The sequence below is a fragment of the Malaya genurostris genome, chromosome 2 (genome assembly GCF_030247185.1).
Source record: "Malaya genurostris strain Urasoe2022 chromosome 2, Malgen_1.1, whole genome shotgun sequence".
Classification (NCBI taxonomy): domain Eukaryota; kingdom Metazoa; phylum Arthropoda; class Insecta; order Diptera; family Culicidae; genus Malaya; species Malaya genurostris.
The window spans coordinates 95,557,130-95,570,651 of NC_080571.1; the positions used below are offsets into that span (position 1 = coordinate 95,557,130).

The 13,522-nt window shown below is 37.9% G+C and overlaps 1 protein-coding gene across 5 annotated transcripts in view; it reads right to left on the reverse strand.

The window, feature by feature from the left end:
- LOC131432494 (serine/threonine-protein kinase Pak) overlaps positions 1-13,522 on the reverse strand; it is a 121,557-nt gene that overhangs the window by 26,054 nt on the left and 81,981 nt on the right. For all 5 annotated transcript variants that reach the window (XM_058598803.1, XM_058598804.1, XM_058598802.1 and 2 more), the window contains one exon: positions 12,656-12,827. In XM_058598803.1, coding sequence (XP_058454786.1) covers positions 12,656-12,827 — 172 coding nt within the window. The remainder of the gene's footprint in view (positions 1-12,655; positions 12,828-13,522) is intronic.

Sequence of the window (13,522 nt, forward strand, 5' to 3'; positions counted from 1 at the left end):
TTATGATATTATAGGATGTCAATTCTTTCGGTGAATTAAGTCGGTCAGGCAGTTTTTCAATATAAAAAATTTACTAACTTGAATAAAATGAATAAATATTATATAAATGATCAGTTCGAGAAGTGTTGTAGTTGTAGTTTATTGACAGCTAGTTGTCTTTCTATTGAAGAAAAATATTTGAGTAACGAACTTAAAATGAAAAAGATTCAGCCAGTAATGTATATTTTGACAATGATTATTTTTTATGGGAGCAGATATATTTTGACCATGATTATTTTTTATGCTAATGAAGCAGATATTTTTGATGATCAGTTCGCTTTCTCATCTCATCAAAGTCAGTCGATAAAACAAAACCGCTTACGTTCGGGACGGAAGAAACCAAGTACAGTATTGAGTAGTGAACAATAGAACGACCTCGAAATGAGTGAGCCAAACGAACAAAAGCTACCGCCGACACGAAAGAATACAATTATTGTTGACTTTAGTCAGTGCAAAATTCGACCTTCGATACGAGAACTTGAAGGTTTGCTTAAGGAGCAAATGCATCTTGACATTAAACGTGTGCATTTACTTCAATGTAATAAGACAAACTTCTTTAATTTCTGTACTTCACTTTATCAGCAAACACACGAGTAGCAACCTCTAGAGCTACCTACCGAAAATTTGTAGTAAATACTACAGTTTGTAGCATGTTTTGACAGAAACTTGATCCACACGTAGCATTTACTACCGAAATTGAAGCATGCTACGTTTTATTCATACGGCCCATTAAGTGCAACATTCCAGTATACATGGAAGATAGTGCTATAGAAGTGCGTGTGCATTATCTTTTCTCAAGCGTCATCGATCCTTATATTCGCAAAACTATGTCAATACGGAGAGATTCTCTCTATCGAAAAAGAAAAGTGGAGGAAGTTTTTTCCGGTATTCTAAATGGCGTACGTTTGTTACGCATGCGCTTGAAGAGGCCTATACCTTCTTATGTGACTTTCGGTCAGGATAAAAGAATCCCGTGCAAATCACTTGTTACCTATGACAATCAGATGGCTACATGTCAATATTGCCAAAAATCTGTTCACTACGGAAAGCCATGTGATAAACTGAACATGGAGACAACTACACCAAAGGACAACGGTGCTTTTGATCATAAAATCATGAGTTATAGTTATGATTTGAGGAAGAAATGCGATCGATTTCATTACGTACCGCACAAAAAAAAACATCGCGAAAAAACCGCGTAACTTCGGAAGTCTGTGTTTAAAAACGCGTAACTTCGGAAATTCGTGTAAAAAAGCCGCGTAACTTCGGAAATCCGAGTAAAAAAACCTCCAAACTAAAGAAAAAAAAAATTGTTGATGCCAGATATCTTAGAATTGCATGAAACGTCCAGATCTGATGTAATCTCAAAAAAAATTTTTTTTTGTGAAAATCGACTTTGGGACATAGAAAAATTTTGAGACTTCCAAAATCGAAAATTTTTTTTGATGCCGAAAAAACACCACGTAACTTCGAAAATCCGCGTAAGAAAAACCGCGTAACTTCGGAAATCCGCGTAAAAAGAAACCGCATTAAAAAAAAATGCATAAAAAGAGACCCCAGTGTATGAGACAATTATGCATATAGCGGCAGTATATTTGTCCGTAATCTAATTCCTACCGATCATAGTTTGCAAGTTTATTCTCAAGAATTGAAATAATTTCATTTAAAAAAAAAACAACAAAATAATTTAGGCAACGAGCATGGAAAATTTGTCGTTGTAATCAATTAAACTTGAAAGTATGGCAACATGGCTTTGTGAAGAGCATGAGGAATAAAGAATTTTACTATTGTGGATCTTTGTTTCTTGCACCGACCATTATATAAGATATTTATACACCATGTAACATTTTTCGAATTCATAAAACTTTTTTTTAAGGCCAGGTTCCTTAAAAATAACGTGTGTTTGTTAAATTACACTTATTGTTTAAACAATATTTAAAAGTTATACTTTTTACAGATAAAAGTACATATATTAAACAACATAAACTGTTTTATATTCTGTATCGAAATTGCTATGGTCGGAACAAGAATGGAAAATTTCCACCGAGAAAAAAACAAAATGTCGGCAATTTTCACCTTTTTTGTTGCATAACTTGTCAATAACTGTTTTAAATAACAATGAATATTTTTGGTTGAAGTCCGATCATAGAGAGACATCTAACGAGTGAAATGCCGTTTGGTTCATGTTGATACGTGTAATAGTTTTGGAATACGAGTGATACCCAGTTGAAGAATCATGAAGTCAGTAATCATGTCTGGGAGCGAACCGCCCTCTCCTTTTTCTATCAACTTTTCGGTCGCGCGTACCTTCGGGACTAAGTCTATATCATTTTCAAGTTTCCGGATTTTTTTTTAAGATTTTTTAATAATTGTTCGGAGGAATCTGGCCTTAATGGAATTCGAAAAGTGACTTTGATAATAAAGAACTCTATTTCGCATCAAAAATGCAAACATTTTCAGTTCACTCCAGTAGTGCAAATCTTCAAATCCACAAAACGTTAAACTAGGTGAAAGCCTAATAGCGACCGCGTCTGCCTTGAGGCACATAACATATCCCAAAGTCCGCTATGTAAAATAATCAACTTGTCGCCTGGACTCCGGTCGTCTCGGTTGCCCAGGCACGCCGCCTATCCTTTATTGAACACACCTCCGAGCATTAATCCAAACAAAAAGCCTACACACGGAAAAGATCAACTTTTGCTTAGCTAATCTTTTCTCGGTTTGCTGCCCATTGTCGGTAGGCGAATGAGAAACAGTGATACTAGTATTTCGCATTGTTGTTTCCTTGAGCATTTGGTTTTATACCCCGAAGGCAGGGGCTGGAGATAGCCGCACTTTGTGAAGCAATATCCATTGAGGCGTAAAGTTTCAGAAAGGCAAACTCGGCGTCTACCCCCGGCTCCAGTGGTGGTGCTCAATCATGCATCATCGCACCGTCACCGCCGTCCGGAAACACAACACCAGACGCATCCGAAATACGGTTGTTTTAAAATTTTGACCTTTAGGTTACTGTTATTACTTCATTGACGGGTGTGCGCGATATAATGCTGCCAGAGGCACGTCTTAAAATTGACAATGACTAACGTGTTCGTTAGCATCCCGCGCAAAGCCTGCAACCAGCGGATGAGACCACAGATCTATCGCGAAAAACGGAAATTGATTTGCCTGCATATCTTCGTCCGAACATCTCTAGCCACCTACTACGGAACTTTCACCCTTAAGGTTTGTCGGTGTCCACGGGCACTCGACTGGCAGAGAGACTAGACTGAGTTATTGGAAATATTTATGTTCGGTTGAAATTGTTTATATTTCTTTGTTGCAGCAAAGATCAGAGATTACGATTTGTCATGCATCTTCAGTTTTCGCTGCCAAAGCTATTCACCGCTTCGTTCATCATGGGGGTATAAACGAAAGCGATCTAGTCCTTAATGATGCTTTTGTCATAGTTTCAAAACATGTTTGCATTGAACTGTGGCCGCTGCCGTAAACTTTAAACATTTTTGATGCAATCGCATACGTTTTTTGTTGGGACGATTTTGCAATTTTTCTAATGATTATTTGTCTACCATTATGTGCCTCAAGCTGATGCTGATACATGCTTTAGATTATGATAATTTTTGACCCGCTAAATTGATTTCGATATCGTTTTCGTAAAAAAAACGGTAATTTATCAGGCATGCTAATTTGTATTGAAAAAGATCTTTATTGACGATGACAGAACATCCATTGATTTTAATGTTTGCTTGACGGCCGAAGTTTTCATAAATTTTAAGAAATGATGATAAGGTGATGATACTGACATTTACATTTACAATTTCAAGTATATTTTGAACCCTTGTTCTACAAATGGTTGATTATAATTCAATTTCTGCGCTTCAAGCATGGTGATTTTCACTTAACTGATAATGGAATGAAGAATATACTTGAAGATATTGAATTGAAAGTCTTGTACGACCAAGACGGATTCAAACGCAAGAGGAATAAGCAGGATTCGTCGGCAAGGTGTGTCAAAACGCTTCAAAGTCAAGCATGATTCGTAAGCATCGAAACTGGGTTTCGTACGACTCGAAATTCCCGGGTTCCGGATTGGCGGTTCAATTCATAAGCCAGTTGTCGTATGTTCGAACCCCGACCTGGAAGGATTTGTAGTGTTAGTAGGATCGTACACTGAAGAGAAAAGGAAATAGAGTAACTCTATATGAAATCAAAGGTCGATTTATTGTTGTATATTTTTATCTAGCTCAAATTTTGTATGAACATTCTTCATGATCAAAAGAGATTATTTTAATCAACAGCTTGCCATTTTAACTATAGCCTTACTTTTGAGATGGACCCAAGCAAAAATTCTTTTAAAATTTTCAAAAACCTATATTATTTTGGACTATATCGAGAAAGCATACACTGTGAACAAAAGTTGTGTTTTTATTTTGCTATTAAAATAAAACTTGAAAAACAGTTTTCTCGAAAAAGGTATTTTTAATTTTTTTATTCATTTTCTATATATTGTAACTGGTAACTGGTTTAGTTTTTTGCATTATAGCTAAAGATGGAGAGATCATAGAAGAAAGTTATAGTTTTTTAAATATTACTAAATGAAATAAAGTCCACACTGAAAAACTACAATTTTCGGTCGTTTTCGAATGTTTTTAGAATTTTGTTAACTTGAAAGCATTTTTTCTCGGAAAAGTAGATAATTTCTACTTCAAATATTTTAATAACTCTGTGACATTGTATTTTGTTTTAGCTATAAGGTTATGTAAAACAATGGAGTTGATTTGCATGCTGTGGCGCACAACTAGTATCACTTTTGGACACTGGATCAAAATGCGATAATAATTATGGACGAAAATATAAGTTTACAAAACAAAAAAATCACGAATTATTCAGCTTGTTGGATAGCTATTAACGTGAGAAAATCTAAGTCTTAAAACATATTTAGTTTATATGGACAATTGTGACAGATATTGTCGAAAAATTTAAAATTTTGACATAAAACTTCGTATAACTTGAAAAGTAAACATCCGATCTCAAAAACTGTCAACAGCATTCAGGCTGACAAGGAGACCTTTTATTTGCGAGATTTCAACTTTTTGTTAACAACACACATGTACACACAAGTACATTTGCTCAGTTCGTCGTGCTGAATCGATTAATATATAAGACTCGATCCTCCGGGTCTCGAGATTTTTTCTAAAATTTCAGCGAATTCGATACCTTTTCTATATTTATAAAAAACATCCTTAACTCACCTAGCTGTTTTTGCATGTATATTCCTCGGTGTTTTTAGCTTTCGTGAAATTATTTTAATCCATCGTTTTAAATGACATTTTGTAATTTCAATCACTTATCACAGCCATAAAATTATACATTTGAATCTAAACGTATGACAATCGAATAATTATTCCATGAGATGTCGAAGTGAATTCCATTTTAGAGTTTTTGGACGTGGTATTTCCAGAACCGGTATTCAAGGAACAGCATAACTCAAAACGGTTCGTATGCCCATGAATTAATATGACGAATAAATTAGAATAGTATTGAGCCCAACTTAGAAGATTTTTTTGTACCGTCATCTTCTAGCTTCATTCTTTTAAAAACTAATCACCCTGTAAATCCAAAATCGTAATCGGGTAAAAATCATTAATTTTGTCTTTTAACTTTTTTTTTGTTCATGGAACTTGATTTGGCCTTCTTTGGGGAAACGATGGAGCTCCTCTATTCCCGATACTTTCGGTATCAGAATTGGGAAATTGGTGTAGCCGAAATCATTTAACAAATTAATCTGAGGGATTGTAAACCATTCCATTTAATTCGAAATTTTTGAAAATCAGTGTAGCCATATTTGAGAAATCTTACTGCGTTTCAAATAAAATTCAAGGATACCTTCCGGGATCTAAAACCGAATACCGATAAAACTGAAATAAATTTATTTGGTTGAAAGTTGACATTTTTACACTAATCACTCTATATCACCTGCATTGTAAGCGGATTTTATCACATTTGATTTGAGTCTTAGTTGGAGGAAATTGGTTCAGTCATCTACGAGAAAATGAGTTACATTATTCTAATTTCGTTAAACAGTTGCTTTGGTTCCGGAACCAGAAGTCGGATCCGAATACAATTCAGGAACCTTGTATGGAAGCATAGGACCTTTCATATGAATCTAATACCGTTTTCGTTTATTGATCAGAGCAGCCCCAGAGCTGACCCAGAGTCGCCAAAACAACTTTTGATGAGTTTGTTTTAGCAATGGTCGCTCTAGATCGGACTCCAATAGCTTTCGCTCTGAAAATTTTCTCGGCTCGCACCATGCATCCATGCGAGTTTCTTTATTTTTTCTTTTTTTATATGAGTTGTTGTTCGGGGCGCGTACAACGTGTTCGTTTTACTCGGAGTCAGAGTCGCCAGAGTGTAGGTACACAGGAGCCGATACATGGATTTACTCATATGAGGCCAAAACTAAACAGCAGTCGACTTTACAGGATCATAAGACTGTCAATTCTGATTGGTATACCATCATTTGTTTGCCAGAAGTTTTTCGTGAAATAACGAAAAATCATTCTTCATCACGATAATGTAAGCTCTCACAAATCAAACAACCAAATACTTGATCACCCAAACTGTCGAATTGATGGGCCACCCGCCGTATAGTCCTGATTTGGCACCTAACGACTTTTATTTGTTCCCTTGTGTGAACAAGAAACTGTGTGAAAAGATTGTTGCGAGAAAAATGTCATGGAAAAGGATACTGTACACAGTCCATTTGGTGCTTGCAAACAATTCATACAACAGGATTGAAAATCGTGTTTCATTTTGTCCCAAACTTTAATAATAGCTATTGCCATGTGCAATCTAAACCTGAAAACATATTTCGGTTTTCAACTGTCAACTGTGACAGTTATTGTCAAAAAACATGACTTAAAATTTCGTGCAACCCGAAAAGTAAACATTCGCTCTCAAAAACATTCAATAGCGGCTGACAAGGAGACCTTTTTATTTGCGACTAGTTCAATTAATATCGGTGTAGTCATTTCTAAGATCTCGACGTTAACAACACATAAATAGACACACACGGACACTTGCTCAGTTCGTTGAGTTTTATCGATTGGTACATGAGACTCGGCCTTCCGGACCTCGGAAATTTTTTTGAAAGTATGAGCGAATTTTATATTTATAAAAAAGATAAAAAGGTAAAAATAAACGAAAATGAGGAATAACTTTTTTGAAATAATTGATTTTTAAGTTTTAGTTTCAGAACAATATGAAAACCATATTTCTAACAGCGTATAGTTTCTACATATAATCTAAATAATTACCTAAAATTGGTTGGTAAACGACTAGACAATGCGTAATTCAATTCCCCAAAGTAGTTCTTAGCCTCTTATCCAGTAACTCCTATCCCTACCTCCCCGCGGTACCGGCTGGGGTACGAGTAACCATAGGGAAGATCGGGTAACCAACCCCGGTGGGACCGTGGTCGTATGCTGACAGGGAAGGGGGGACTTGCTTCTTTTTACAGACAGCGAGCCTACCCGAGCGTCTGTTCCCCATATTGGGGCGGCTCGAAACAGCATCTGTTCTCCATGTTAGGAGCGGCTGATTATCGTTCTTGTGTCACTGTGGGACTCTAAACAATGCTGACACGATGGCCCTCCGGCGATACACGAGGTTGGTGCAGGCCTAACAAGCCGCCCGAGAAACACATGTTAAGTACGATCAAGAAAGAAATACTACACAGGAGCCGAACAAAGGACTACGATTGGAAGCTTGGCACATGGAACTGCAAATCGTTTGGCTTACCAGGATACGACCGAATGCTGCATGATGAGCTTCAAATCCGCGGCTTCGATATCGTAGTAGAGATGGTCGGGTGTCGGGTATTTTACCCGAAACCCGACCCGTACCCGTACCCGACGGGTTTTTGGTCGGGTACGGGTAAACATTTTTATTTTCGATCGGGTACGGGTCGGGTACGGGTAAAAAGTTTTACTGCTCACTCGGGTACGGGTCGGGTACGGGTAAAAAAATTTACTGCTCACTCGGGTACGGGTAAATTTTTTTTTCTGATCGATTACCCGACCATTTTTACTTCACATAAATATGTTTACACGTTGACGAGAATTTTTTATTGCAAAACAGTTCTTCCGAAAAATAAACAAATTGATTCAAGGGGTTTTGACATTAGCGCCTAGGACCAGACCTGACAACTGGCATCTTTTCCCAGAAAAAAAACATTTCTTCTCTTCATTTAAAAAAACTATCAATCATAGTTACGTGAAAAGTTATGTGAATATTTCCCGCCCTACTTTGTTTATAACATATTTAATAAGACACACTGCCTTAGCTCTAAGATGTTGCGGTCGGATTCTACTTTTCACGTAGGTTTTAATGGACTGCCATTTTAAAGCTGTTTAATGCACAATCCAGTAAAAATTATTTGATTCATATATAAAATGTAGTGTAGTACTCATATTCATATCACATTCAGATACCAGAAAACTCTTATGTTAAATATTGTTTGGAGATTTTCAAAATTTTCATATAAATCATTAAGATTCTTACCATAAAAACATGAACATTTATTTCTGAAAATCTGCATAGAAGTTCTTCCTATTCCTCATTTCTGGGTGGTGTCACCTCACTTGAAATGACACCGATTGATGGCACAGCAAGTTAGGCTATATTGCCAGTAAAATTTTCGTTTCTTTTCACTGGACTACAAATGAAAATCTCGATGCGTAACAACGTGGAGTCGCCAAAAAGAAGGGGGAAAATCTTTTCTCGCGAAATACTCAAATTTTCACCGTGTTCACTCGTTGAGGGTTCCACCGGAGGTGGCACAGAAGTTAAAAGGTTGTAAAAACCACCAGCTACCGTTAACATAGTGGGTGTGGGTTTGTGAGGCTTACAAAACGGGCATAGTTGACAGATTAATTTAAATCAAAATCATAATTCATTTTGCTTTGTAGTAATAAATTGTAACCAAAAAAAAAGTTCTCACGAATGTTCAAACTACTTACACTTGAAGGACTCATTGTTAACCATGTTCAAAATTGAATTTTTCACACCGGGAATACACGTACATTATTTGATGTTTGGTCAATTCACGTAAACGAACCGATGATACTTCATTTCATTCTACGGGATGTTCGCATAACATTCATTTTCGTCACGTATAATATTCAATTTGACATTTGGAACCATTTTACGTGATTTTTCAAGTGATTCGAATGTGAATTTTTATTTGTGTGTCAAGATAATGAGCACGTTTACTTGTGGTTCTAAAGAATCGAATCAAAAGTCGCACTGTTTCGTAAAAACCATACCTACCCAAAATTGAATACAACGGGTATTACGACATTTTGGGTAAATATGCTTCTCGAAAAATTTGAGTAGATATTACTCCCTTTTGTTGACATTTGTAAATGAGTATAAAGTACCAAAGACATTGGAAACCTATAGGGTCCGCCATCTAAAATTTATTTTTGAACTAGCGGTTATTTTGACATTGGTAACCTATATGTCACTTCTGATTTGACAGAAATTTAGTTGTATCCTTCCGCTGAATGAATATGGTTGTGTATACGCTTGAGGAACGCGTGAAAATAGTGCAGTTTTACTTTGAAAATCATGGCAATGTTGCGGAATGTGTGCAAAAAAATCATCTTCTCGGATAAGGCACATTTTCATCTCGGCAGGTATGGTAATAAGCAAAATTGTCGTATCTGGGGACGGAAAACCCGCACGTTATCATGGAGAAGCCGATGCATCCTCAGAGAGTGACGGTTTGGTGCGGATTTTGGTCTGGCGGCATCACTGGGCCATTTTTTTTCGAAAATGAGGCAGGCGCCGCCGCCATGGTCAATGGCGAGTGCTACCGCGCCATGATTAGCGATTGGTTCTTCCCGTTACTTGAAGAGGAAGACTTGGACACAATTTGGTTCCAACAAGACGGCGCTCCGTGCCACACAGGCAACGCTACGATCGATCTTCTGCGCACAGTCTTCGAAGATCGAATCATCAGTCGATATTCGGATGTTGTTTGGCCGCCTCGGAGCTGTGATTTGACGCCGTTAGAATATTATCTTTGAGGGGGCTGTCAAAGATAAGTGTTAAGTGGACAAGCCAGAGACAATTCAAGCCTTGAAGGACAACATTCGTGCAGCCATAGCTGAAATAAAGCTGCATACAATCGAAAATGTACTAAAAACCTGGACCGTACCGTACCGTACTGCCAGGCCAGCCGAGGCAACCATTTGAATAAAATTATATTCCACAATTAACCGGAAGGATTGTACTTTAATATGAAAAAATAAATTTTGAATTCGGATGAACCGTTTGTGTTTTATTGCATGTTTAAAAAAAAGTTACATGGCGGACCCTGTATTCATGCTTCACAGTGTATTTTTATTTTTAAATGTAAACAAGCATTTTAATGTATTTTACTTATCAACTAGAGCCTGATACGGCTCGATATCTAAAACACTTTATTTTTTCCAAACTGAATTTTGGTAAATTTTTTACTACTCATTCGGGTCGGGTACGGGTACAGGTAATTTTTAATCGGGTACGGGTCGGGTACGGGTAAAATTTTTTATTTTTTTCGGGTACGGGTAATTTTTTTTTTATTAGTGATCGGGTACGGGTCGGGTAAGGGTATTTTTTTTAATTTTTAATCGGGTACGGGTAGGGTACGGATAATTTTTTTTGCTGATCACTCGGGTACGGGTCGGGTTCGGGTATAAGAATTTCTATACCCGACCATCTCTATATCGTAGCACTGCAGGAACTTTGTTGGACGGGACAGAAGGTGAGAAGGGCATCGAGCGGCTACCTTCTACCAGAGCTGTGGCACAACCAAAGTTCTAGGAACGGGATTTGTAGTGTTGGGCAAGATGCGCAAGCGCGTGATTGGGTGGCAGCCAATCAGTGATAGAATGTGCGTATTGAAGAACAAGGGCCATTTGTTCAATTATAGCATCATCAACGTGCACTACCCACATGAGACGAGACCCGATGACGAGAAGGAAGCATTTTACGCGCAGCTGGAACGAACCTACGACAGCTATCCACGGCGGGATGTAAAACTCGTCATCGGTGACATGAATGCTCAGGTAGGCTGGGAGGTAATGTAAAGGGCCCATGATCGGACTGGAGAGCCCGATAACAAACGACAACGGCCAACGATGCGTAAACTTTGCAGCCTCCCGAGGAATGGTAGGGCGAAGCACCTTCTTCCCCCGCGAAACAATCCACAAAGCCACCTGGATGTAATCTTATAGATAATGGTTTTATTTCAAAATGCCAAATTTTGTCGGAGATGCCTGGTGTACTCATGTTTGATTGTATTGTGGAAGTAGGAGCAGAGAGAACATAAAATTCTGACTGAACTTCCTGATATGCGTTATAAAGGGTGATTTTTTAAGAGCTTGAGAACTTTTTTAAACAATAAAACGCATAAAATTTGCAAAATCTTATCGGTTCTTTATTTTAAACGTTAGATTGGTACATGACATTTACTTTTTGAAGATAATTTCATTTAAATGTTGACCGCGGCTGCGTCTTAGGTGGTCCATTCGGAAAGTCCAATTTTGGGCAACTTTTTCGAGCATTTCGGCCGGAATAGCCCGAATTTCTTCGGAAATGTTGTCTTCCAAAGCTGGAATAGTTACTGGCTTATTTCTGTAGACTTTAGACTTGACGTAGCCCCACAAAAAATAGTCTAAAGGCGTCAAATCGCATTATCTTGGTGGCCAACTTACCGGTCCATTTCTTGAGATGAATTGTTCTCCGAAGTTTTCCCTCAAAATGGCCATAGAATCGCGAGCTGTGTGGCATGTAGCGCCATCTTGTTGAAACCACATGTCAACCAAGTTCAGTTCTTCCATTTTTGGCAACAAAAAGTTTGTTAGCATCGAACGATAGCGATCGCCATTCACTGTAACGTTGCGTCCAACAGCATCTTTGAAAAAATACGGTCCAATGATTCCACCAGCGTACAAACCACACCAAACAGTGCATTTTTCGGGATGCATGGGCAGTTCTTGAACGGCTTCTGGTTGCTCTTCACTCCAAATGCGGCAATTTTGCTTATTTACGTAGCCATTCAACCAGAAATGAGCCTCATCGCTGAACAAAATTTGTCGATAAAAAAGCGGATTTTCCGAATGGACCACCTAAGACGCAGCCGCGGTCAACATTTAAATGAAATTATCTTCAAAAAGTAAATGTCATGTACCAATCTAACGTTTAAAATAAAGAACCGATGAGATTTTGCAAATTTTATGCGTTTTATTGTTTAAAAAAGTTCTCAAGCTCTTAAAAAATCACCCTTTAAATCAGACACCTTTCATTTCAGTGCAATGGCATTCGAATGATTGTAGCAAAAGTTCTAAGAGAAACATTTTTCGATTCACAAAACGAATTTCATGAACATAAAGCGTAGTCAAAGTTTTTAGTTCAGTTTATACGAGGATATCGAAAAACTGCAAAGTTCAACAATTTCCATTCCCTGTATTTATCAACGAAAAAGTCAAACTCATCGTATTTATTTTTGTTTTCTTTTTTGGAAGGATAAGAAGAATGGAGCGAACGTTAAATTGCAGTGAAAACTTACCAGAGTGCGTTGTGGTATGCAAACCATGGGTCATATACTTGGAACTGGGTCGTTGTTTGCTGCTGTTGTCGAACCAGTTGAGCACATCCAGTACCGCCTGGGGATTTTTCTTCTGTTCCTGTTTGCTAATGTTAGAGTTCTTCAACATAAGCGCCCATTGCTCTGGCATACCCTGGAAAATAGAGAAAAATTGCAATACATTAACATAAACTCTTAACGAATTTTCGGATGAGTTTTTGGCACAATGTTATTTTTGAATATGCATTTACATTCTAGTATTGACGCAACGAAAGAGTGAAAAACTACTACCGATACTTTATGCATAGCTTTCCAGTCGAATCAAGAGAAACGGAACACCTATAAACAATAATCAAATGTAAGCCGAACTGCAACATTGAAAGCTGTACCACTATTTCGCCACTTATCCCCAAAGGTGAAACGTTGAATGGAATACTTAAGGGAATAACAAGGGATAATCGTGAGGAGAAGATTTATGGCAAAACCATCGATCGAACAGCCGCACAAACACTGCGACAGGCAGCCGATGGTGGCGCACTGGAACGACTTAATTCTATTCCGATTAAAATTCAAACGAAAACTCCCGAGACTGCAATTTGGTCGTTTTGCGCGGCGGTACGAGAGTCTGAGGTTGTCCGTTCAGTTTTTAGTTTGCAGCATGGCTGGTGGTACAGGACGGTGCGGCCGAATTATGCTTACAGCAGCGAAGCATGGCGCGATCCCAGAGTTGGCTAGTGGTGCTGGCAGCGAATTTTTCGCTGTGCCTGATGTTTTGTGTTTTGGATTTAGGGTGGCTGGCTTTTTTTGACGTATTAGGAAGCACTTATTATTTTAAGAATATATACAAAG